Source organism: Pelophylax lessonae (assembly GCF_965119305.1).
Source record: "Pelophylax lessonae genome assembly, chromosome: 5".
NCBI classification, from domain to species: Eukaryota; Metazoa; Chordata; class Amphibia; order Anura; family Ranidae; genus Pelophylax; species Pelophylax lessonae.
In genome coordinates, this window is record NC_138772.1 from 470,688,096 (window position 1) to 470,712,493 (window position 24,398).

General features: G+C 41.4%; 1 protein-coding gene across 1 annotated transcript in view; it reads left to right on the forward strand.

The window, feature by feature from the left end:
• NECAB1 (N-terminal EF-hand calcium binding protein 1) overlaps positions 1-23,960 on the forward strand; it is a 356,712-nt gene extending 332,752 nt beyond the window's left edge. The window contains exons 10-13 of the mRNA XM_082258437.1: positions 2,292-2,404; positions 13,606-13,683; positions 16,414-16,505; positions 23,572-23,960. Coding sequence (XP_082114563.1) covers positions 2,292-2,404; positions 13,606-13,683; positions 16,414-16,505; positions 23,572-23,600 — 312 coding nt within the window. The 3' untranslated portion in view covers positions 23,601-23,960. The remainder of the gene's footprint in view (positions 1-2,291; positions 2,405-13,605; positions 13,684-16,413; positions 16,506-23,571) is intronic.
• Positions 23,961-24,398: the final 438 nt, after the last annotated feature.

Consider the following 24,398-nt stretch of genomic DNA (forward strand, 5'->3'; position numbering starts at 1 on the left):
TTTGGATTTATTATTTATTTGGTTTTATTGCAGTGGTGTCTCTGTGATCTTACAGACTCTGTCTCTGTTCTCCAAGCCATATCTCCGCTGGCTACCAGTGACTGCAGAATTTGGGATGCTTAGAGAAGCTTTAACACTGGGGAGTAAAGTGTATTATCCTGATGACATAAGGCACAACCTCCCTGTGCTGCCTGGTGCAGAATTATGCCTGACGCTAAATGCAGGGGGAAAGAAGAACACAGAAGTTGTATTTAAAGTTTCTATGTCAAAGTGGCGAACATTAAAGTGGCAAAAACACAAAAAGAAACATTTGTTATTTCGAATTCTTAGACGTGGAATGCTGTAAACGGATTTATCGATTGGAATTATCAACGCAGATAATAGATGATAGCAAGAGGCAACAGAATGTACTCACCAGCCACCAATAAATTTTTAACTGAACTAAGAAAGTGAAGTTTTGCTATGATATTGGGAACATTTAAAAATGTCTATTGTTTTTAAGAAGTATCCTAAAAAAAATGTACCTTACGTTTAGAATTCCTCCTGAAAATAGCAGTTCACTGTCTAGTATGTGAGGGTCAGTGCCAGATTAAACTCTGTGGGGGGCCCCTCGGCAGTTGAAACCTTGGGGCCCCCGTCCCAGGTTTCTGGAGGTTTCTTGGATGAGTGCTCTAGTGGGATATCAATGAACTAAGTAGAGTGTACGTTGGCCACTAGATGGAGATGACCATTACTACTGTAGATTACACGAACTTTGCACCAAAATTTTTTTACAACTGACAGCTGAAAAAAGATGAGCTTTTAGGAGATAAACCATAATGTGAACCTGATGTCAATGGTTTATATATTTTAGGTTGTTATTGGGTACATTACATTAATACAGTATTTTCTCTATAGAGTCTTTCATGTAAAGTTTTCATTTCCTTGAGTTTATTCCTTTTTCCTATCATTTGTAAACAATTCAAAAGCTTCATTGCAATGTTCCTGTCAAAGGACCCCTAATGGTGTGGGGCCCATAGGCTGGTGTCTACTCTGCAAACACAGTAGAGTGCATGGGCGAAGTTTAATAGATGTTACAAAATGTATTAAAAATACATTAGCGACTCACATAAGGATACATGCAAATTGCTTGTCATCAGTCAGAAGGGGTCACTTCCAGAAATACATCAGTAAATTGGTGGAGTAGGAACACTGGCAGGAGAGACTCCTTTAGTAATTGGATAGTGTAAAGATCACATGTATGTAGTCTTATGAAGGTTTTGTCTTGGGTCAGTCTGCTGCTGCAGTTTTCAGAAGCAAGGGGTTAACACTGCTGCTGAGAACAGGTGGTATGGTGTCTTAGGAGACCAGGCAGCCTTGCTGAGGGACCAGAAAGCAGCGCGATGAGATTGGTGAAGCGCACCAGAAACTAGAAGTGACAAAGCCGGAAGTGCTGATGGTGGGCGTGGCTACATGTTTTAAAGGGGGGTTTCCTGCTTCTTTTTCATGCCAGCATCCTACTATGCCTATTTGGTAATCCAGCACTGAAGGGCACCTAGGAACACCTGTGCCTGCCTCCTCATAGCAGAGTATTTGCAGTGTGAAGCTAAGGCTCTGCTGCTTTTGTCCGCTAGTCTCAGGAGATTTGAAGTGAGATTTGGAGATGCCAATACTCTGCTGGAAGGCATGCCTCTAACAAGATGGCAACCTACACATAGAGACACAGTGCATGGTAAGTCAGTAACAGTGAAAGATCAACTGCTGGGAGACAGCAGGCCAAACTAGTTACAAGTCTTTTGACCTATAACTCTTTTTTGGGCACAGTTTGTGAGTTTAGGTTAAATTTGAATAAAATAAAACATGCTACCTCCTTGTGCCCTATCCCATGCTTTTTCTTGCTAATCAATGCAGTTCTGCCAATTCATTCACAAAGCTTCCCCTTGTGGATAGTTTTAAAGCCCAGAGAAATGTGACCTGAACCAGCACACTCTGATTTGTAGAGCCCAGCCATGTGTACAAGGCCTTTAGAAAAAATGATAAAAGAAAAAAAAATTGACTATATTACAGGATAAATTAGGCTCCGTGTGTCGGCTGTATTACAGAGTTAATTTAAAATCACTGAGAATGTTGCTGATTCTTCAAGCCCCAAAGAATTTCCGGTGCCAGATATATATATATGTCAGCGAGAGGCATGTAAATTATCTTGGGATCCTTTTATCTTCCATTTGAGTCTGTTCTAACAAACTATGCATGATTAATGGGTCTTTCTTTGTCTGATTGTCAAATTATGTCAATCTCTTTGAATTCTGCAGCACATAATGATTGTTCAGCGCCAGTTGACTGTGCTAATAGAGGAGCTAGAAGAATTTCGCCTTTCTTTGAAACACTACGTAGATTCTGTTTCAGCTCAATCAGGCTGTCTACAGTAAGTATGTGGTATAACCCAAGCCCTTGTCTCTTGTTATATAATTCTTTATATCACAGCCAGGACTGTATACACCCTTAGTTAGCAGCCGTCCCTTGTAAGGTTGAGGTCTTACATTTAAATACACAAGATCCTGTCTACAAATACCAAACACAAAGTATGTTCTTCATCTGTTTTTGTCTGTTTCTTTCAGGTCATTGGTAGGAAAACAATTTAATTTGGGAATCATTTAAGTGTCCCCAATTTTCCTTTGAGCTACATAACGGGATAATAGCTTTATGTGATGGGATACCCATAAAAAAAAAATTGTGAGGCCGTCCCAACTCTTAAAAGCACTACCACAACTGAACTGTACCAATAAGGGAGAAGTAAGCCTGTAATTAAGTTACAGATTTTAAATGATGAAACAGGTACAATAATATGGCCAAGTTATACCTTATACGTTTTACGTGTTGGCCATCCATAAGTGCTACTAGAGCCCCCCTCAAAGTGTCTGTCCAAATAACAACTCTTTAAAAAGTTGGAATGTATGCACCCCTTTGCATTCCACATGGTAGCACCCAACCTACACTATTCAGGCACAGACTACTGCAAAATAGGATGCAGGAGATAAATCATGTATAGCCCATTTAATAGCTTATGCTCTTTTAAGGCAGGAGAATAAATATCTCTATAAATTGTATATTTTTTCCATCTATCTGTTTATTAGAACCCAATGGGAATTTCTACAAAAATAACAGACAGAAATGCATTTCTCAGGGCTGGCCTTACGACCCTAAAAATAAGTATAAAAAAAAAAAAGCTGATGCTGGCTGGGGGCTACATTAACTAACTGACACTGACATCAATTGTGACACTAATACAGTGATCAGTGCTAATACTATATACTGTCGCTGTGCTAATGACACTGGCTGGGAAGTGGTTAACATCGAGGGTCTATCAAGGGCTTAAATGTGTGCCTAACAGTGTGTAATGTGTGTGTTATGTGGGGCTTTTATTAGCGATCTTGCTGTTTTTGTTCCTGCTTCACAGGGAATAAAAAAACAGCAAGATCGCCTGTCCGTATTCAGAGCTCTGTGTTGCTTACAAAACAGATAATAGAATAAATTGGGTGTCATCAAAGAGTGGCATTGTGGACACTGCTGGGATAAACTGTGTCTTGTTCTAAATTACATGGAACAACGAGTGAAAAATAGATGGACTTTAGTGGCACAACATAATCTTACAAAACAATAGTTTCTTAAAAATAGTACTTTATTATATAAATAAACACATTAAAATCTCACATAAACAATAACGAATTCATTTCTAAAACACCATACTCCCTCAATAAATACTAAGCCCAGTACCAAGATGGACCATAAAACCTGGATATAGAGTATCCCACTCCAAAAGGAGATTATACTGTAATGGTCTAAGGCCATAAACGTAGAAAAAGTAGGGGTGGCCAGTATCCAGGTGGTGGGTCCAAGTGGTTGTTAGTTAATCTAGCTTAATATATTTTGCGCTAAATCGCGCTTGTTCAGGAGCATATCATTGTGGAGCTGAGCATTGCTTCTCTACAAATAGAAGGGGAGATTCATATTATTGACTTTGTATATATACACACGACTATTTAAATTTAAAGCTTGAACTTCACATACATATGTCTATGAATCAGTATTTACTTACAAAATCATATAATAAGAACAATAAAATAATCAAAGGAGGCGTCAGGGACCATAGATGGCATGCAGATAAGTTTGCCCTAACAATTGTGGAGATGGGGGCGCATCTATGGAGAGACATAACTAATGTTAATATACAGAGGTACTAGATCTAACTTGGCAGTCGAGCTTGCTCAAACAAGCAATGGTCAATTAATCATATGATGTCCAGTACTATAAATTGAAACATTTGAAATTATCTCTCTGTATTAAAGATATTAACAGGCCTAGGGTATGATATCTCTTACCTATAATGGCTTAAAGGGGTGTCATGATTTTAGTACAACATTCACTGTCCCAGTTAGGAAAAACTTTTTCTTTTCATATATTATTAAAGAGGAAGTAAACCCTCCTCAGGAAGTTGTACCTATAGGTAAGCCTATGATAAAGCTTACCTATAGGTACTGTAAATATCTCCTAAACATGTACGGTTTAGGAGATATTTACCTTTAATGCAGCCAGTGACGTCACTGGCGCATGCGCTCTGAAGGAACGGCTGATCGTGCCGTTCCTTCAGAGCCCCGTGCCGTGACCGTCGGCTCCCGCGCGCGTGCGCGGGAGTGACGTCACCGCGGCTCCGGCCAATCAGATGGCCGGATGCCGCGATCCCGGAAGACGGGCGACTGAACATGTCGCCCATCATACAGGTAAGAGAGCGGCACGGCGGGGGCTCGTTCTAAGGTAAGTATTTCATAATGACCTAGTATGCGATGCATACTAGCTCATTATGTCTTTCTCTTGCAGGTTGTAAAAAAAAAAAAAAATTTCTGAACGAGTTTACAACCTCTTTAAGATGTTTGTACTTATATATACATAAATATTTTCCTTTTTGAATAGGCTGTATAACATTGGAGGCTTTGGGTATCTTGATTGTGCAGAGATTTAGCCCTGGAGTGGGGGTGCGGCTGGTAGTGCTGTTACACACCCACGAGGACTTGACTCTCTCCTGCCTCCATGTGTTTAGTGGCGGCACTCTCTTACAGTGGGAGGCGCTCACCTCACACAGAATGTGAGGGACCATCCTTTGCCTCTCGTTTCACACAGCGCCCATTGCGCATACGCACATCATCTTTACAGTGATTTTGGGAAGGCGGGGATCTAGTCAGGCCGAGGTACATCACACGCCTGCAGGCGGGAGCGCCTCGGCTGGGGAGCATTAAAACCAGGGGGGAGTTTGTGAGCAGAGAGGACCACAGTTGTATGGTGTTTGTGCCGGCGGGGAACTTGCGGATGCAGGGGACTGGCTCTGTGATGTCCACGTCATGGTGGGATTGGGTTGAGTGGCGTGCACATTCTTTGGATGCACCTAATTACCGCAATATCCACTAAAAGATAGGAATATACCTAATGGATTATAATTATTGGCAATTTTATGCAAATCAATTTATACCTTTAATAGCTATATTAATATATATTTTCTATCCCATGCTATATCGAGGAGAGGTTTGTTCCCCTAGCCTCTTTCGAGTACAAAGAATTTATTACCTATTACAATCAACAATGTTGTACTTAAATCATGACTCACTTTTAAGCCATTATAGACATTCATAGATATATGTATGTGTAGTTCAAGATTTAAATTTAAATAGTCGTGTGTGTATATATTCATTTTATTGACTTTGTATATATATATATATATATATATATATATATATATATATACAAAGTCAATAAAATGAATCTCCCCTTCTATTTCTAGAGAATTAATGCTCAGCTCTGCGATGATATGCTCCTGAAGAAGCGCGATTTAGCGCAAAATATATTGAGCTAGATTAACTAACAACCACTTGGACCCACCACCTGGATACTCGCCACCCCTACTTTTTCTATGTTTCTAAGTTTATGGCCTTAGACCATTACCGTATAATCTCCTTTTGGAGTGGGATACTCTATATCATGGGTGTCCAACCTTTTGGCTTCTCTGGGCCACATTGAGTATAGAGAAATTGTCTTGGGCCGCATATAAAATATATACTATAGTTAAGGTATATAAGTAATAAAACACTGCTGCACCCTTCCCGTGCTACCGTGACCACCCCCCCCCCCCCAGCACTAATTTAACACAACTAGTGGATGATCCCCTCAAAGGCTGCCTCTGTGGCCATGCCCCCGACTCGACTTCCTTCCTCCCCAGCAAAAAAAAAACAAATTGTCAGGGGACAGTGGGCCGCATTGCCTGAGGTTCTGGGCCGCAGGTTGGACGTGCCTGCTCTATATCCAGGTTTTATGGTCCATCTTGGTACTGGGCTTAGTATTTGAGGAAGTATTGTTTTTATAAATTAATTTGTAGTTGTTTATGTGAGATTTTAATGTATTTATAATAAAGTACTATTTTTAAGAAGCTATTGTTTTGTAAGATTATGTTGTGCCACTATAGTCCATCTATTTTTCACTCGTTGTTCCATGCTTACAACAGAGAGCTCCCTTCCCAGAATGAGGGAGCCGATCAGTGGATGCTGGTGATCAATTATTGGCCAGCACCAGCTAACTGGCTTGTGCTGTAAATAATACAGTACATCCGGGGTGGTGGGCGTGCATTAGCGTATCCCTACTCGGAAGTGCTGGATCATGCATCAGATACGTGATCACGCCCAGAGAGGCTGCTTTGCCATCGTACTTCTAAGTTGTTGGCAAGCGGATAACCTTAATCTCATCTCTCCAAATATTTTTTTTTTAAAGTGATTGCAAATTCTCGTGTTTTTTTTAAATACCAAAGATGTTATACTTACCTCCTCTGTGCAGTTGGTTTTGCACAGGGCAGCCCAGGTCCTCCTCTTCTCAAGTGCACCCACAGCCAGCAGCTTGCTATGGGGGCACCTGAGCTGAGCTGAGCTGCAGCTCCGTATGTCCATTCAGACACAGAGCTGCCTTTCGGCCCAGACCCCTCGCTCTTCTGATTGGCTAACTGACTTTGATTGACAGCAGCAGGAGCCAATGGCGCCACTGCTGTGTCTCAGCCAATCAGGAGGAAGAATTCCGGATGACCAAGGGACTTGTGGACATCGCTGGATAGAGATGGACTCAGGTGAGTATTAGGGGGTGCTGGGGAGGCTGCTACACACAGAAGGCTTTTTATCTTAATGCATAGAATGCATTAAGATAAAAAAAACTTTCCTGACTTTACAACTCCTTTAACACTTAACCGCCTCCTAGCATCTAATCCTAAAGTTTTCTGAACCCTGAATTGTTTGGCTGTTTGTTAAGTATTTCCCTTTAATAGTCTAAACTGCTGTACATGAAGCTTAAAACAAGTCGAATTCAGGTACTTACACTGCCTGCATTAAAAAAAAATAATAAAAGGCTTAGATCACTTTTACCAAAGAGCACACTATGCTGTCCCATTAACGTATAGCAGCATAGTGTGCTGAACCTAACTTCCAACCAGAGCTCCCTTTCAGTTGAAAGACCATAGGCCAAAACCACAATAAAAAGAAACCTTCTTAAAATTGTCCACAGCCTGTGATGGCTCCATCGCCAGTTATTGTAGGGACGGAGCAGCCAATTTGGATAGAAGCGATGTAATGAGAAATCTTAATTGAAGTCAACAGAAGAAGAATTAAAAAAAATAAATCAAACCAATTGCTTAGATTTATCTCAGCTGAGCTTAAGAAAAGATACTCATCCTCCCAGTATACTAGCAAAATACTAAGGTGTTCTTGTGTCCTTCAATGGACAAGAAATAATCAGTGAAACTCATAAAGAATGTCATAAACACTTTTTGGAATTCCATTGCTCCTATGCACAATGTCAATATGGGCAACAGACTTGTGTGCCTTTTGGGAATATTAATGAATCAATAGGAACAAGAGTACAGTCAGGTGTGTTCCCAGCAACGTGTGGTACAAGTATCAATCAGCCAGAAACCATCTTGTAAAAACAAAAACAGCAGAAAGAGGGCGCCCGGGTCAGTGTAATAGAAAAAACAAATAACACATTTATTCAGATACACCTACATAAAAGTATCTTGCAAACTGCACACACTGTGGATGTGGATCACCAATCAAGCAGCCAGCCACCTCGAGGGATAAGAAGACTGCTGTGGAGATAAGCTCGGAGCCACCATATGAAGGTATATAACTGGTGGCGTCTCCAACTCTCACACCCACTCTCACAGAGCTAGCAAGAGACCAAATCAGGATGGGGCAGGCCGCAATGCGTTTCTGAGGCGCTGCCTCCTTCTTCAGGCAAACCCGCCCCCCTCTGGAGGAGAAAATGTATACTGTCTGGACAGAATAAAAAACATCCAATCACCACAGAGACTGGGCGTGGCTAGTCATACAATATATACAGGGTAAAATTGGCCGGCTTTTATAGCTGCAATCTAATCTCCAATGTGTAAAATTCGCATGTCACGGCACAAGTGTACCTATAGCACAGTGGGCAACAAGCTAAAAAGCATATCAAATAGAATAAATCAAAATGTGAACGAGATGCCCATATTGTTGTTGTTATAGTACTGGACAAAAGGGTAAATGGAAGATGGAGGACCATCCCATATGGATTGTTGCATTTCTATCTTGAATAAAATGTAATTATCTCATTACACAGAAATATATGTACCAGTAGCTCCAGAGGAAGCTTTTTGTTCAAGCAAAACATGTAGGGCAATCTGGCTACATGAAACGTCTACATGTCTATTGTCGCACAAGTGGAACTCAGGGATGATAGAACAACTAGTCATCATCTATAAGACCTACAAGATGTGAAGTATACACCCTGTTATCTACTGTGATATGTAACTTTGCTCTGTACCACCACCATGACTGCCATTGTTCATGTTACATATGCCTACTGAGGCAATATTTATATGATTTTGTTTTTTGTTCTTGTGTTTGTTTCCGTTTGGAAACCTTCTGTTTTAAATTGTCAATCAATAAAATATATATATTTTTTAAGATACCAGTGCCTATAAAGTCCATATTTCTCCCAAAATTTTCTTCTACATTATTTGGGATGTGGCCCTTTTCTAACTACTTTTGCGCCCAAATATGCTGCAGTTTGGCAGCGCATTTTCAATCTATTTGACCATCCCATATGACCATCACATCATCGATATATCTTCCTTAGAAGACAATCTTTGACACAAAGGGATTACGTCTCCAGATGCATGACTCCACCCACGAACCCATAGTGAGATTGGCATAACAAGGTGCAAAGGAAGCACCCATGGCAGTGCCATGAACCTGGGGATAGTAACCCCCAAGATGCTTAAAGTAGTTGTGCTCCAAGCTGAATTGCGTACAATCCAAGATGAACTGGGCCTGCAGGTGATGTAGGTTAGGTTCATGTGCTAAAAAATGCCCTAATGCTCGGAGTCCATATTCATAGAAAGATTCCAGAGGCTATGCTGTAGGGAAACCTACTGGATTTTTACCTTGAATTCTCTGCTGTCTGGGGGATTTGAATAAGGAGATATAAGTCAACACAATTCTATAATACCTAGAATGATAAAATTTGCAGATAACAGTATTTCTCCTTTCCCACCTGCCCTCGTTATTTTTCATTTTTTTTCTTTTTCCTCTGGCCCTATGCTCCTACCCTTTTTGAATGCCCCCCTCTCCTATCCTTTGCCGACCTCCCTCCTCCTATCATTTGATGCCCCATCCCCTCCATTTTTTTTTTTTTACTTTTTTGTTCTTATATATAAATTTAGTCTGTGCATATATTCATCACCCTTTAAATATGCTGCTAGTAATTATTACCTGGTGTGTAACTTGATGAATTTATAATTTGTATTTTTTAGTGTAATTATTCATGTAGTGATCATAATAGGTTGTTCTGTTTGATGTCACCTTTTCTATAGTTATTAATTGATTTTATACCATTTATTATAAAATACTATCATAGATGTGTTACTATGCAGCCATTCACTCAGATAAGACTATATTTTTAAATTTTTAACGATTTTCTGAAATCATGCCCATTTTCCTTACATATTTTATATACTTTTTAGCTTGTTGCCTGCTGTGCTATAGGTACACTTGTGCCGTGCTATGACAATTATACATGTTGGATATTGGATCGCAGCTATAAAAGCCAGCCAGTATTACCCTGTTGCTCAGGCGACTAGCCATGCCCGGTCTCTGTGCTGATTGGCTGTTTTTATTCCGTCCAGACAGTAAAAAATATCCCCTCCAGAGGGGGGTGGGTTTGCCTGAAAAAGAAGGCGGCGCCTCAGAAACGCATTGCAGCCCGCCCCATCCTGATTTGATCTCTTGCTAGCTCTGTGAAAGCGGGTGTAAGAGCTGGAAACGCCGCCAGTTATATATCTCCATACGTTGGGTCTGAACTTATCCCCACAGCAGTCTTCCTATCTCTCGTGATGGCTGGCTGCTTGATTGGTGATCAACATGACCCTGTGTGCAGCTTGCAAGATACTTTTATGTAGGTGTATCTGAATAAATGTGTTACTTGTTTTTACTATTAAACTGACTCAAGCGCCCTCTTTCTGCTATTTTTGTTTGTGACTGAGGGAATTCCCATTTCCTGCTGAGGAGCTGCTGGCGACTGTGTGGGCTATCCCTATCCACCTGTGGATCCACCATCCTGTGGACTTCTCCTTGATATTCCTTACTACTATGAACTGTATGGACCTATTCTTACCTAGTTCTTTTTGAGTATATCTTTTTTTTGTTCACCCCCTGTTATTGATCCCTTATGGTCCACCTTATAGCTGTCAGTGAGCACTGACTTATACACTACCTGCCAGTTCTGTGTGATATATTGCTTAGAAACCATCTTGTGCTGCTCTGAGTTTAGTAAAATGAGATCTGATTGGTTGCTATAGATTACTGCATTTACTCCATGCACTGTTTATTGCATAAGCCAGCATAGAATACTGTATGTCTTCCCTTTAGGTATAGCTAAAGGCAAAACTTATTTTACATGGTTGGACAGAGTGGAGAGGGGTTAAAACAGTTCTCAGGTTTTTATTGTTGTCTGTGTTCCTATTAGGGATTTTAACCCTCTCTATTTGTCCTGTTTACTATTATCACCAAGATTGAAAGTGAATGAAAATCACCAGAACTGCAATAGAGGGGAAATCTTCCAATTGGGACACCAGTTCTGGTGACCTGGGTACAGGAACAGGAAGTTATGGTAAATCTACCCAACGGGACACAGATGGCAAAAAAAAAAATGGACATGGGTTTTAAACCTCCTTAATGCTGGCCAAACACTAGCTGAAACATTGTGTCATTTGGACTGTTTTCTGGACAGTCATCTGTCATTTGGACTGTTTTTTTTTTGTCCAGTTAATGGCACAAATAGAAAATCGGTTTTAGCTTTTCAGACCTAAAAAATCGAAAATGGTTAAAGTAGATTTAAACCCTCACATATACATTGAAGTGAACAGCATCAGATGATTTACAGAGATTAAACAAATCCTTCTACATATATTTTACTTTTTTTATCTGCAGCCCTTTCTTTCCTACACCCCTTCAAATGGACATAATCATGGTAAAATCCTTCTTCATCTGTCAGGAGTACAGAGGAGAGGCTGCAGTTAGAGTGTGTGAGAGCTGATTGGAGGAAAGGAACACCCCCCCTTCATACAGCAGGAAAACTGTGTTATGAATAGACAAACTGTATGCTGAGCTCCCTCCCCGACACAAAAATATTATAGCATATGTCGGAAAAACTTCTTAGAATTGAATAATGCTGATATCAGAGGAACTAAACACCAGAGATAAATTACACTTAGAGCTCTGGAGAGAGATAAGTGTAGCACCCTCCTAGATAGGTGCTAGGTAGGTAAAGCCTAGTTGCTCCTTCTGCTTATCAGGGGAGCCTGATCATAAGTTAGGCCTGCTCATGTGTTCCATGTGTGATTCATGTGTGCTGAGGGAGTGTCCCCACTGTATCCATTGGAGAGGTACGTTAGACAGTGGAGGAAACCCAGCCAATGACACACAGGCTTAGATACCGTCCCATGGGTTTGGCACAGGAAGTGGTGCATCATGGGATGGGGTATAAAAGCCAAGAGCACATGAGGCAAGAGATCTTTGGGCAGGAAGCCAGGTCCCTGAAGGAGGGTGACGGCTGTCTCTCCTTCTGTAGTTATGGAAGGTGGTCACAGGCAGTCGGCCTGGTGAACCAGACAGTGTGGCTGAACCCAGAGGTCCTGGAGATGCTGACTGAAGGAGTTGGGGCTGAAGTAAATCTGGAAAAACAGTGTCCGTGAGTACAGAGGAACTTGCTCAGGGGTCTGCCCGGGAAGGGGACCACTCTAGAGTTGAGAGTCAGTGGACGGGTGTCAGCACACAGAGGTAGAGTGAAAGGGGGTGTCAGGTTTAAAGCCCTGAATAGAATTTCAAGCAGGAACACATAAAATACCTTCACCTTAGTGCCAGGGTGAAGCAGCGGCCTTGCCGCACTCCGAAGCCAGTTGTCCTCATTATTGTGAATAGTTGTCAGTTGGAGTATCCCACTCGTCGCTTCTCCTATCCAAGTTCTCACTAAAAATACAAAAACATCCCCTGGACTGATCATTGACTGAGCCAAGGACTTAAAGTACTAATTTTCTGCTAACAGTCGCTAAGGGTAACCCAGGGGAATCCATAAAGCGTTATATCCAGCAGTCCCCTAGGGGGCAGTGCTACATAAGTAAACACTAAAAACATATGTGCTTTGCTCAGATTTCATGACTGAGGTTTACAACCACTATAATGTGTTTCTCGCCCGAATTGTATGCACTAGGCACACGTGACAAATCAAATGAAAAACTGATTAATGTGTCCATTGTTATCCAAAATGACAAACAAGTTTTGCCTTTTGTTCTACTTAACAAAAAAAAAAAAAAACATACAACTAAACAGGCCACCATCTTAAAAGTTCGCTCAACTACACCCCCTGCCTTGCAATATCAATCCCCCTTATGTGTTTTCCATAATGTACAATAAAGGATAAAGAAAAATACAAGGGAGTGTATGAAAACTTGACAAAGGCTGGCACCAAGAGATGACAAGCCTGGCAGTGATTACATTTACTAAGATCAACCTGAACGTTCAATATCAGTTTTGGATAGACTAATTAGTGGCAAAAATTTCTGCATAATGCTGGCCATAAAGAGATCGGTTTTTCATGTGCTCAACCATCCAATTTGACTGTTTCAGACATCTGATGAATTAAAACACTAATTAAATGTATCACATTCTGATCACTTCACTTATGAAATGAAAGTGATCATGCATAGAAAAGTGCAAAGTGACTTTTATTCCAGAACAAAGCCTCCATATACCACACAAACAGAATTCTGCTCATCCAATCTTTCTCTAAATCTTTGTTTCAAACACCACCAAAAAACAGAAGCAGTTTAAACAATGGCAACAAAACTTCCCGGATTTATTCAAAATATATAAAAAAAAATTGAATTTAGTAATTGGATCTATAAGTGTATGAGCAGCACGGGTTATGACTTTTTGTTTTTGGAGTAACATCTCTATTCTGTAAAACATAACCAGCTTCTAATCTGCAGCATTGCATTGTCTTCTGCAGCGTGTCCATTCAGAAACTTTCCAGCGAGTCCAGATATATCATTTATGAGTTTTGGGAGAATAGCAATATATGGAAAAAGTAAGTAAAGATCCTTCTTTTACTAACTATTAACATGCACTCAGACTGGAGTATTCATGACAACTTTATAATAAAGGACAAATCAACCCAAAATGACTAGTTTTGATTCATCTGGTAGGGTGAATCATCCAGCAACAAGTTAGCCACTATAAACAGTGCAATTTAATTATTTAGCTGTGACGGTCAATTTGTAAATACCGTAATACATTGCACAAGTACCACCATAACTGTGAAAAAAAAAGAAACAAAAAGCACATAGCCTTATATAATGTAACCCAATATTAACCTCCCAGCCTACCGGCCCTTTAACCACTTAAGCCCCGGAGGATTTTACCCCCTTCCTGACCAGGGCCTATTTTGCGATTCGGCACTGCGTGACTTTAACGGACAATTGCGCGGTCGTGCGACGCTGTACCCAAATGAAATTAAGTTCCCTATTTTCCCACAAACAGAGCTTTCTTTTGATGGTATTTGATCACCTGTGTGATTTTTTGATCATGCGCTATAAACAAAAAAAGAGCGACAATTTTGCAAAAATAACAATATTTTTCACATTTTTTTATATGAAATTCCCCCCAAAAAAATGTAAAAATCAAAATTTTTTAACATTTTAGGCCAATTTTTTCTGCTACATATGTTTGGTAAAAAAAAAAAAAATGCAAAAAACGTATTGAGATTGGTTTGCGCAAAAGTTATTGCGTTTACTAACTAAGGGAAAGATTTTAGTCATTTTTATTGTATTTTTTTAACGAGTAATGGCGGCGATCTGCGTTTTTTTTTTGGGGGGACTGCGACATTGCGGCGGACAGATCGGACCCTTGACTGACATTTTTGACACTTTTGGGGGTACCAGTGACATTACTACAGTAATCAGTGCTATACATATGCACTGTTACTGTAAAAATGACACTGGCAGGGAAGGGGTTAACTTTATTGGAGAAGGAGGGGTTAAGTGTGTCCCTAGGGGCGTGCTTATAACTGTGATTGGATGTGGCTTTTCATGTAACAGCAGAGATCTACGGTCCTACATAGCAGGACTGTATGATCTCTGCTGTTACACAGGGAGAATGACAGGCGGCTTTGTTCACATTAGCCGCCTGCATTTCTCCCAGTGTAACCGACGATTGCGAGTGAGTGGCGGACATCGGGTCTGCCGCTCACACGCGCGGGGGGGGTCCGTGAGCGAGCGGGAGCGCGCCTCCGGCGGTGCGCGCTCGCTCCCTAGAGCCTCACAGGCTAGCGACGTAGTACTACATCACTTTGCCTGTGAGGGGCTGACTGGCGACGTAGATAGTCGTTAGGCAGTCGGCAAGTGGTTAAAAGAGGTTTCTGTTGCTGGGAAGAGGGGCGGGTTTCTGATTATGTGACCACCATGTTTGGCTGTCACAGCAATCACATGGTCAGAAAGCTCCCGATCGCAAGTAGAGAACGGGAGTTTTTCATTACCCGCCAGTAACCGTGGTGGGAGCGCGCTCTTGGCACAGCTCTGTTTACATTCTGGTACGCAATATGTGGCCGCTTGAGAGGCATATATGCGTACCACCGGCACGAAAGAGTAAAGGCTTATTCAAACTCAAAAAAAAAAAATGCAACAAATTGCAGCTTACCAGCCTTTAGATGTGGTGGCTGCATTTGTTTTCTTTGTTCGTTTTTTTCTTCTCTTCTTACCTGGCAATCCTGCAAATAACACACCTCCTGTCTATGATGGCTACATTCAGCCACACCATATACAGGTCTCTATTAAATCTCCTAACAACTTCAGCATTGAGATTTACCTTCCAGAGTTTTCCTGCTCTGCCCCATGCCACAGATTGTTTTACTCCTTCAGCATTTTCCATCATATAGAATAAAAGAAATATTCTAAGGGGAAATTAAACCACAGTGTGTTACCCCTGCAGGTGAACATAGATGGAAAACAAGGTGCTGGGACCACTGGTATACTATAAAATAGTTTGTTTATTTGCCTTACCTGCATGAAAATATCAACTTAGATGCCAATATGGTACAGGAAAAAGAAAATATTCAAAAAATTATAAGGAATTACATCAATATATTCATTAATCAATGTGATATCATGTTGTGCTGCTAATGTAGACAAAGACAAGCCATGGACATATGAAGAGCTCAGATGTATGGATACAATTCTCAACGCATGTTTTGCGATTTGCCCTTCCCTGAACATGTATAGCACAACCAACCCCCATTTCTGGCTCCATCACCATGTGATGCCTAGGACTTGAGTGACCTTAGAGCAGACCTTGGCATAGCCTTGTGGTGGACTAGGGGGTGTTCCTATGCAAATACTGACATAGGCTAGCCATTAACATAAGAGGGTGCTTTGGCGTGTGGACAGAATTTTCAGTGTGATACAGCACATTTTGCTGTTGACCTTACCATAATCATGTACGACCAGGAAGCCCCCCTGATCCCTGGCTCCATCCCACCGTGCAATGCCTGGGACAAGAGTGAGGCATATAGGCCCAGGCATAGTCATCTAGTGGTTTAGGGAGCATGCTTATAGCTATGCAGGTGATGACTTTGAGAAAACTCTAATGCATAGGCCTCTCTAGGAGCTGCAAGATGCACTGATGATTATTATAACATGAAATATATTATGATGGCATGTGCTGTCAAGTCTCTGAGGCTTTTGGTGAATGATTTTAGTTTTTTTCTACAAGTTTGCTTTGAATAGTTAATTTTCACATATTAACTGATGAAATGTTTACACAGCCATCTCCAAGCTAATTACAGCAAGACATTTCAGCGGAGTAACGTTGATTTCCTGGAAACACCGGAGCTGATGACTACGATGCTCGTACCTGGTTTGTATAATTATCATCACTGCATTCATGAACATTATTATATGCTATTGCATAGACTATTGTGATTCCACTCTGCAGAAACATGATTCATGTTTAAACATCAACCACTGCTATTATTTCACTTTATCATTTTAATATTCAAAGGCTAAACTGTACATGTTTAGATATATGTGAGCAATAATATTAGCTCTGATTGAAATGCCTGGGCCACATAAGAGTCAACAAAAGAGAGGTAAGGCCCACTTCTAAACATCAAACGTTGGAGCTGTCACTGCTGTCTGCTATATTTTTATTTTTCAGGTAAGAGATCCAGGGCTGTCAAACCTATCTTTCCTTCAATACTTACATTACAGCATGTATGTCAAAGTGCATTGCAGTAAGGCAGCCCTTTCATCACTAAATACCAATTACTAAATACATTAAAGTTGCTTTTAGGGCATACAAATACAATATAATACAAATATATCATTTTTGGTAAAATATAAAAGATGAGGTTGTGCCAGGTAAATAGTTACCCAAAATGGCAAGGCTTTAAATTGTGTGTGCCTGTGAAATGGCGACAAATTTCAATACCCAATATTTTCCATAGGCGATGCATTAAAAGCCCCTACAGGTCATTAGCTTTTACAGTGAATAATGGACCTAGAATGATTGCTCCCATGGTGGCTTGCTTGGCACTGTGTAACCTATGTATAGCAATGTTTGTGCATAGGTGTCCCTGACATGTGCATTTACATTCATAGATGCGTGTATTAGAGGTTGGAAGTTCAGATTTATTTTTTATTGGGGGGGGGGGAGGGGAGGTTAAGTGCTTAGGTGTAACTTTAACTTTTTACACTTTTAACACCACAGAGGCAGGGGGAGTGTGTGTAAAACCCCCTACCACCATGACCATAAGCCTTAAGGGTCTAGATAAATGGCAATGCCACAGTCAAGTGTTGCGTGTTACTTTGGCACAAAGGTGTGGATCTGGCTTCTGTGCTATGCATTTTAGACACACAGGTTGATTTACGTATTAAAGCAAATAGGCTATTCACTTTTCAAGGGAAGTTGCACTTTGCAAAGGAATTTTCCCCAGAGCTCATTGACAGAGGTGAAGCTCTGCTAAGACTAACTGATGAAGTCAAAAACCCAGGACGTAACGCGTATGGGGGATTGGAGCCTGCTTATTCACATGATCCTGCGGCCATCATGAGTTACATAGCAGCAAGCCAATGTGATTACATGACCCTTTACAGCTAGCATGGCTAGGTGCAATTTATGTGAGTCCATATCTGTTTATTTTTATTGGAATAAAGCTTTTGAAAGACAGAGCACTAGATGTGTTAAGTTCGATTTGCATATATCCCTATCCTGTATCTGCAACTGTGAAGCGTGGAGCTAAGAAAGGACAACGAGTATTGTTTATGGACTATTTCATGTGACTTTTAGATTTTTTGAGTCATATGGACATTTTGCATGAATGATATTATTTCTCGGATTTTATATTTATATAATCTGAGGTTTCATTGCACATGCACTTTATTTAGATTTCATTTTATGTTGCAATGCACTAATATTTAGTTTATGGAATTGTTGGAAGCGAGGTAAAAGCACGTTTGAGTGTCAGCAGCAATTTGCATTTAGTCATAATAATCATACATAATTATATTATATTTTGATAAGCACTTTTATTTTTGGAGGTTGCGCTGATTAGAATTAATTTGTTTCGAAGCTCTGCTAAGGTCCATCATCCAATCAGGTGAAATCAGAAAGGATTATTAATTTTTTTATTTTCCCTGCACATGATTGGGTATTTTTTGCAAAGTAAAAACTTCTCCTGATTTACGTAGTTCTGGGAAAAATTCCCTTGGAAAATGGACAGTCTACTTGTAAATGAACCCCATTTTGTTCTACAACGTATTTATGAAAGTTCCCAGTTAATTCAGGTAACAAAATCCAGTTTGCCACCCAAAAATGCTTCACACAGGACATTATTCCAATGCAATACTTTATGATTGAACCTTACTCAGAACAATGGATCACCCCATGTCTGTACAAATAAAAAGACGGCAACAAATGACATTACAGCTGGTGAGTACGAGCCCTAAAATAGGTTTGCTGGGCTGTCAGCTGGTTTTAATAACAGAAGATCTTGATAAGAGTTCATTTTCATGGTGTAATTCACATGCATTACAAGCTTATATTTTCAAATTAGAATTAGCCAATTTAATTAGTGCTTGCGGTGTTATCTCCTGCACGAGTGATTCACCAGGAGTACACTGGAATGTCTACAATAAAGCCAAGGCTGCTTGTTTCCATAGACAGTCTGAAAGCAAAGAAAAATCTAGAGGATAGAATATTTCTATTATAATTTTATAGTTTATGTTCAGTGACATGATGTAGACATTAATAGTTACAGCACTACATACAAGTGTGATGATGCTTAGCATTGAGAAACATAGAGACTCATAATATGACCCTCCTCTTACAATACGTGTTTCGTGCCTCTTATTGGGCTTTAATATGTTGATGAAATATCAATTTGCCAAATCTACTGTATATAATGCCCATAAACATGTTAATTAAGTCATATGCAAGATGATTTTCCACCCAATTTTTCTAATCGCTCAATATAAGATTTCCAATCCCTTGTGGGAAAAAAAGTACAAAAATATTTCAAGAGCACGTTTTCGGAAAGCATGCAACATTCGGTGTTAGGACACACATTTCTTGGGACTGCCTGGCTTTTGTTTTCGGACCCCCTTTAAGTATAACTAAGTGCCGGTTCACACTAGGGCGACCTGGTCGCCTCACAGGTCGCCTCCCATAGGGAAGCTGCGGACCCGTTCTAATAGGAGCGACACAAGTCGCTCCGACCTAGAAAAAGGGTCCGGAGCTTCTTTGGGGCGACCCGGAGGCGACCGCCATAGACTTCAATGTTATGAAGTCCGTGGCGGCCGCTCCGAGGTAGCGGTGCGCTGCTCGCACCGCGACCTCGGAGGTCGCGGTGCGAGGTAGCGTCGCTGCAATGTGAACCGGCGCTTAAGGCAAAACTTTTTGTTTGGTTTTCGATAAAGAGGAGAGGGATTAAAACAACTGTCGAGTTTTTATTGCGGTCTGTGCCCCTGTTAGGTAGATTCGCCCTCTCCATTTGTCCTGTTTGCCATTATCAACAAGAGTGAAAGTAAAAGAAAATACCACTTTTTGGGTTGTCATCAGAGCAGGAATAGAGGGGAAATCATCCCAATGGGGGCACAAGTTCTGGTGACCCTTGTGAAAACCAGGGATTCCCTCACTTTGGAGGGATTTCTTCTCACTTCCTGTTTTGGCTGAGGATCAGGAAGTGAAGGATAATCTCCCCAATGAGAAACAAAAACAACAAGATTTAAAATCCCGACTTACTCTATCCAAAATGAAAAAAATGTTTTGCATTTAGTTCTAATTTAAAGTGTATATGTATGTATCAACCTTCTGTAAATGAATAGGCAGATGCCTTTCCTTTTCCACATAGCAATGCTTATTTTCGGTATGGCATGTGGATCAGCCTAGGCAAGGGCAGGGGGGTCCCTACTGCTCATGTAAATACAGACTTTTGGGGCTCTGGACATGCTGTGGAAAAGAAGGTAAATCCCGAGATTAGTGTGTCCTAGCATTTTATGGTGTCTGCTCTTTTAGAAATATCATATTATATTAGCATTTTCCCTGGCACATACAATGCCCTGCATAAAGTGAACCTCATGAAAAATATCTATGTCCCTGATGACCAACCTGCAGTTCTTTTGTATATGATGTGCAGCCCTTGCACCTCGGCAGTTTGTAATTGGAACACTGATTAGGGTAATAGCATTGATCTCTACTAGGCTCATGTAACATGTTTCCTATTTCGTATTGTCTTCTGCAGCATGTCCACACTCTCTGACCTTCGTTTCCTTATTTAGGTTTACAGTTTCTGGCAGTCCTCTCAAACATTACATACACTATATTACCAAAAGTATTGGGACACCTGCCTTTACACCCACATGATCTTTAATGGCATCCCAGTCTTAGTCCATAGGGTTCAATATTGAGTTGGCCCACCCTTTGAACCTGTAACAGCTTCAACTCTTCTAGGAAGGCTGTCCACAATGTTTAGGAGTGTGTCTATGAGAAGGTTGCACCATTCTTCCAGAATCGCATTTATGAGGTCAGGCACTGATGTGGACAAGAAGGCCTGGCTCGCAGCCTGTGCTCTAATTGATCCCAAAGGTGTTCTGTGGGGTTGAGGTCAGGACTCTGTGCCGGCCAGTCAAGTTCCTCCACCCCAAACTCGCTCATCCATGTCTTTATGGACCTTGCTTTGTGCACTGGTGCGCAGTCATGTTGTAAAAAGGAAGGGGCCATCCCCAAACTGTTTCCACAAAGTTGGGAGCATGAAATTGTCCAAAATTACTTGGTATGCTGACGCCTTAAGAGTTGCCTTCACTGGAAATAAGGGGCCAAGCCCAACCCCTGAAAAGTTGGATTTTTGACTTACCATAAAATCCATTTCTCTGATGTTCATTGACGGACACAGCTCCTGATCTTCTTAACCACTGGGTTATACTGCCACCTACAGAAGTAAGATACTAGGCAGAAAAAAATTCTGGCTATGCCTATGGGCAGTCCCACGGGGTATACTTCATCTCTCTGCTATAGGTACTCCCTTTTGTTACAAGCAGTGTCAGAAGAATTACAACTCCACAGAGGGGTGGGTGGTGTGTCCGTCAATGAACATCAGAGAAATAGATTTAACGGTAAGTCAAAAAATCCCATTTTCTCTTTCGTTCATTGCTGGACACAGCTCCTGATCTTCTTAACCATTGGGACATCCCAAAGCAGTACTAAACATGAGGGGTAGAAACAACAAAAAATTTCCAAGGCTAAACAGTAGCCAACTAGACAACAGGGGCTCAACCAAAACAACTGGAGCCAACCTGAAAAGAACAATACACCCTCAAAGAGGACCAGGTCCTCTAAACAGCAGCCTGCAAAACTTTCGGCCAAAGGAAGCATCTGCAGATACCAACACATCCACTTTGTAGAACTTTGCAAAAGTGTGCACCGATGACCAGATGGCCGCCTTGCAAACCTGCGTCACTGATGCATGATGACGGAAGGTCCAGAAGACACTGAGTGCCCGAGTAGAGTGCACCTTGAACAGGGGAAGGAGGAACCTGACCCCTGATGGATTAGGCCTGAATCACAGTCTGTCTCATCCATCTCTAAAGGGTCATAGAGGAAGCGGACAACCCTGTCCGAGGCCCATCGATGAGCACAAATAGTGAGTCTGACTTCCTAAAAGTCTCCATAGCTGCCAGGTACACCCTAATTGCCTGGACCACATCCAAGGCATGCAAAGCAATTTCCTTCAAATGTTTTGGCCTGGAACACAGGGAAGGCAACACAATGTCTTCATTCAAATGAAAATCAGAGACAACCTGAGGAAGGAACGATAGACAGGGGAGAAGATTCCCCTGAGAGGAAGCTTCCAAGGAACGTCGGCGACCAACCACACCAAATCGACGTACTAAGCCTGGCACTGCCAGCCCGGGGACACTAAGATGACCGGAATCCCTTCTGCCTCGATCCTGCCTAGAAGTCTTGGCAGAAGCTTGATAGGAGGGAAGGTGTAAATCAGACAATACTGACCCCACGGGGACACCAGCTCATTTGTGGTGTCCGCCAGAGGATCCCATGACCAAGCCACAAACCTCTGCACCTTTCTGTTGAGCCAGGACACCAACTAATTCACCTCAGGGATGCCCCACCTGAGACACAACTGATGAAACACCTCCGAATGAAGGGACCACTCCCCTTGGTCCAACGCCTGCCAACTGAGGTAATCCGCCTGCCAGTTTTCCACCCTGGGAAAGTGTACGGCGGAGAGGGCTGGAATGTACCGTTCTGCCCACCTTAGAATGCCGGTATCCTCCAGAGCCGCCAGGACACTTCTTGTTCCCCCCTGGTGATTGACATAAGCCACGGCTTTGGCATGTGCCGGGAGATCCCTGTAGGGCTCCGGGATACTCAGGGGGTTCCTCTAAAGGATTTCCAGGGGTCTTGTGAGATCCGCACTCAATGGGTGGCTGGGTATTCAGTCCCCAGAGGCTCCTAGTTCAGTCACAGCAGCTGGGTATCCCAGAGCCCTACAGGGATCTCCCGGCACATCCCTGTACATCAAGATACCATGAGGGAACCAGGATCCATCAGAGGGATAACCCTTTGCCACTATATATACCTGCCCTATACCCCTGTGTGGGGTGGGTATTTCTGGTGAGTTTGCTACTTATCATAGGGGGCCACCAAGCACCTCACCATACTACCCACCACGGGGTCACCATTGGTATTGCTGCATGAAGAGTGTTTTCACCTGTATACACCATTTATGGACTGTTGCTGTCAGCTGACACCCAGTCACTTTATTTGATTACTTGTGCACCTTGCCCAGCTGACATATTCTATGTGCACCTTATTTTAATCATTCCGTTATTTATCTTGCCACTAAGCACTTTCATGTGATATTACCTTTTTATTATTTTCACCACCATTCACAGTACGTGACACTTTTATATATTATTGTGCATTTATTTATTTATTATTGTCCACCTACCATCTATTTTTAGCTTATTTTGTATTCTTTTCATATTTTTTTATTGCCACACCTAATATTTATTGTCATTGCCCTTTATCTGTTATTACCGTATTTCTTAGTAGACAGTGCCATTTCCCTCCTCTTTTACTTATATGTACATAGCCTTTTGGTTATAGTTAAGGGAGGCTACAGCCTACTATATGTTTTTTTCCTTAGCGCAGAGTATATCCCTTTCACTGGTGTCTTTGTCTGTCCATGAATGTCTACTCATTTAAGTGTCAGTTGAATGCATTAAACGTAGTATAAAATGTACTTGTCCAATGATATTGTGCATTGAAATGATCACATAACTCCTTAGGGAGTCCTGTTATTGGTATTGCTAAATGTAGGATGAAAATGATTATTTATATTTGATTACAGAACTTACTATTCCATTTACTTCTTTTATTCTAACCCGAGTTTCTTGTTTTCCAGCTTCGTGGTGGGTTCTCAATAACAACTGAACTCATATTCACATGCAGACATGCCGATATTGTTTGACATAGCATATAAATGAAGAAGACCTAGCATAGCCTCCTTAGTGTATATATCGGACTGTAACTGGACAGAAGTATTATTTGTCCCTTTCATGATGCCTACATACAGTCATTTGTGTCAACTAAAGAAGTTGTCCACTACGATAAGCTGGCATTAACCGATCTTAAGCTGTGTATGGTGTTCAGAGACTTTATTATTTATATGTTAGACTAATGTGCCAATAACTGCTCTGTACTTTAACATCTTATCAAATACAAGGCTCAGTTCACCAAGCTATGGCAATTCATATTTATTGTGACAAAAAAATAGAAGAAACTGCATTCAAAGGTCCATTCAGCAGCTAGACATAAATTGATATAAATAAAATAAAAAAAAAAAACAGTGCAGCGCTTTAAGCCCCCGTTCACACTGGGGCGACCTGTGAGGCGACCTGGTCGCCTCACAGGTCGCCGTAGGTCGCCTTCCATAGGGAAGCTGCGAACCCGTTCTAATAGGAGCGACACAAGTCGCTCCGACTTAGAAAAAGGGTCCGGAGCTTCTTTGGGGCGACCCGGAGGTGACCGCCATAGACTTCAATGTTATGAAGTCCGTGGCGGCCGCTCTGAGGTCGCGGCGCGCTGCTCGCACCACGACCTCGGAGGTCGCCCCTGGAAGTAGCGTCGCTCGTATGTGAACGGGCACTAAATGAACATGCAATGAATATAACTGCATAAATATAAATAAAACATAGATGATCAATAAAACGTCAAAAGTGTCAACACCAC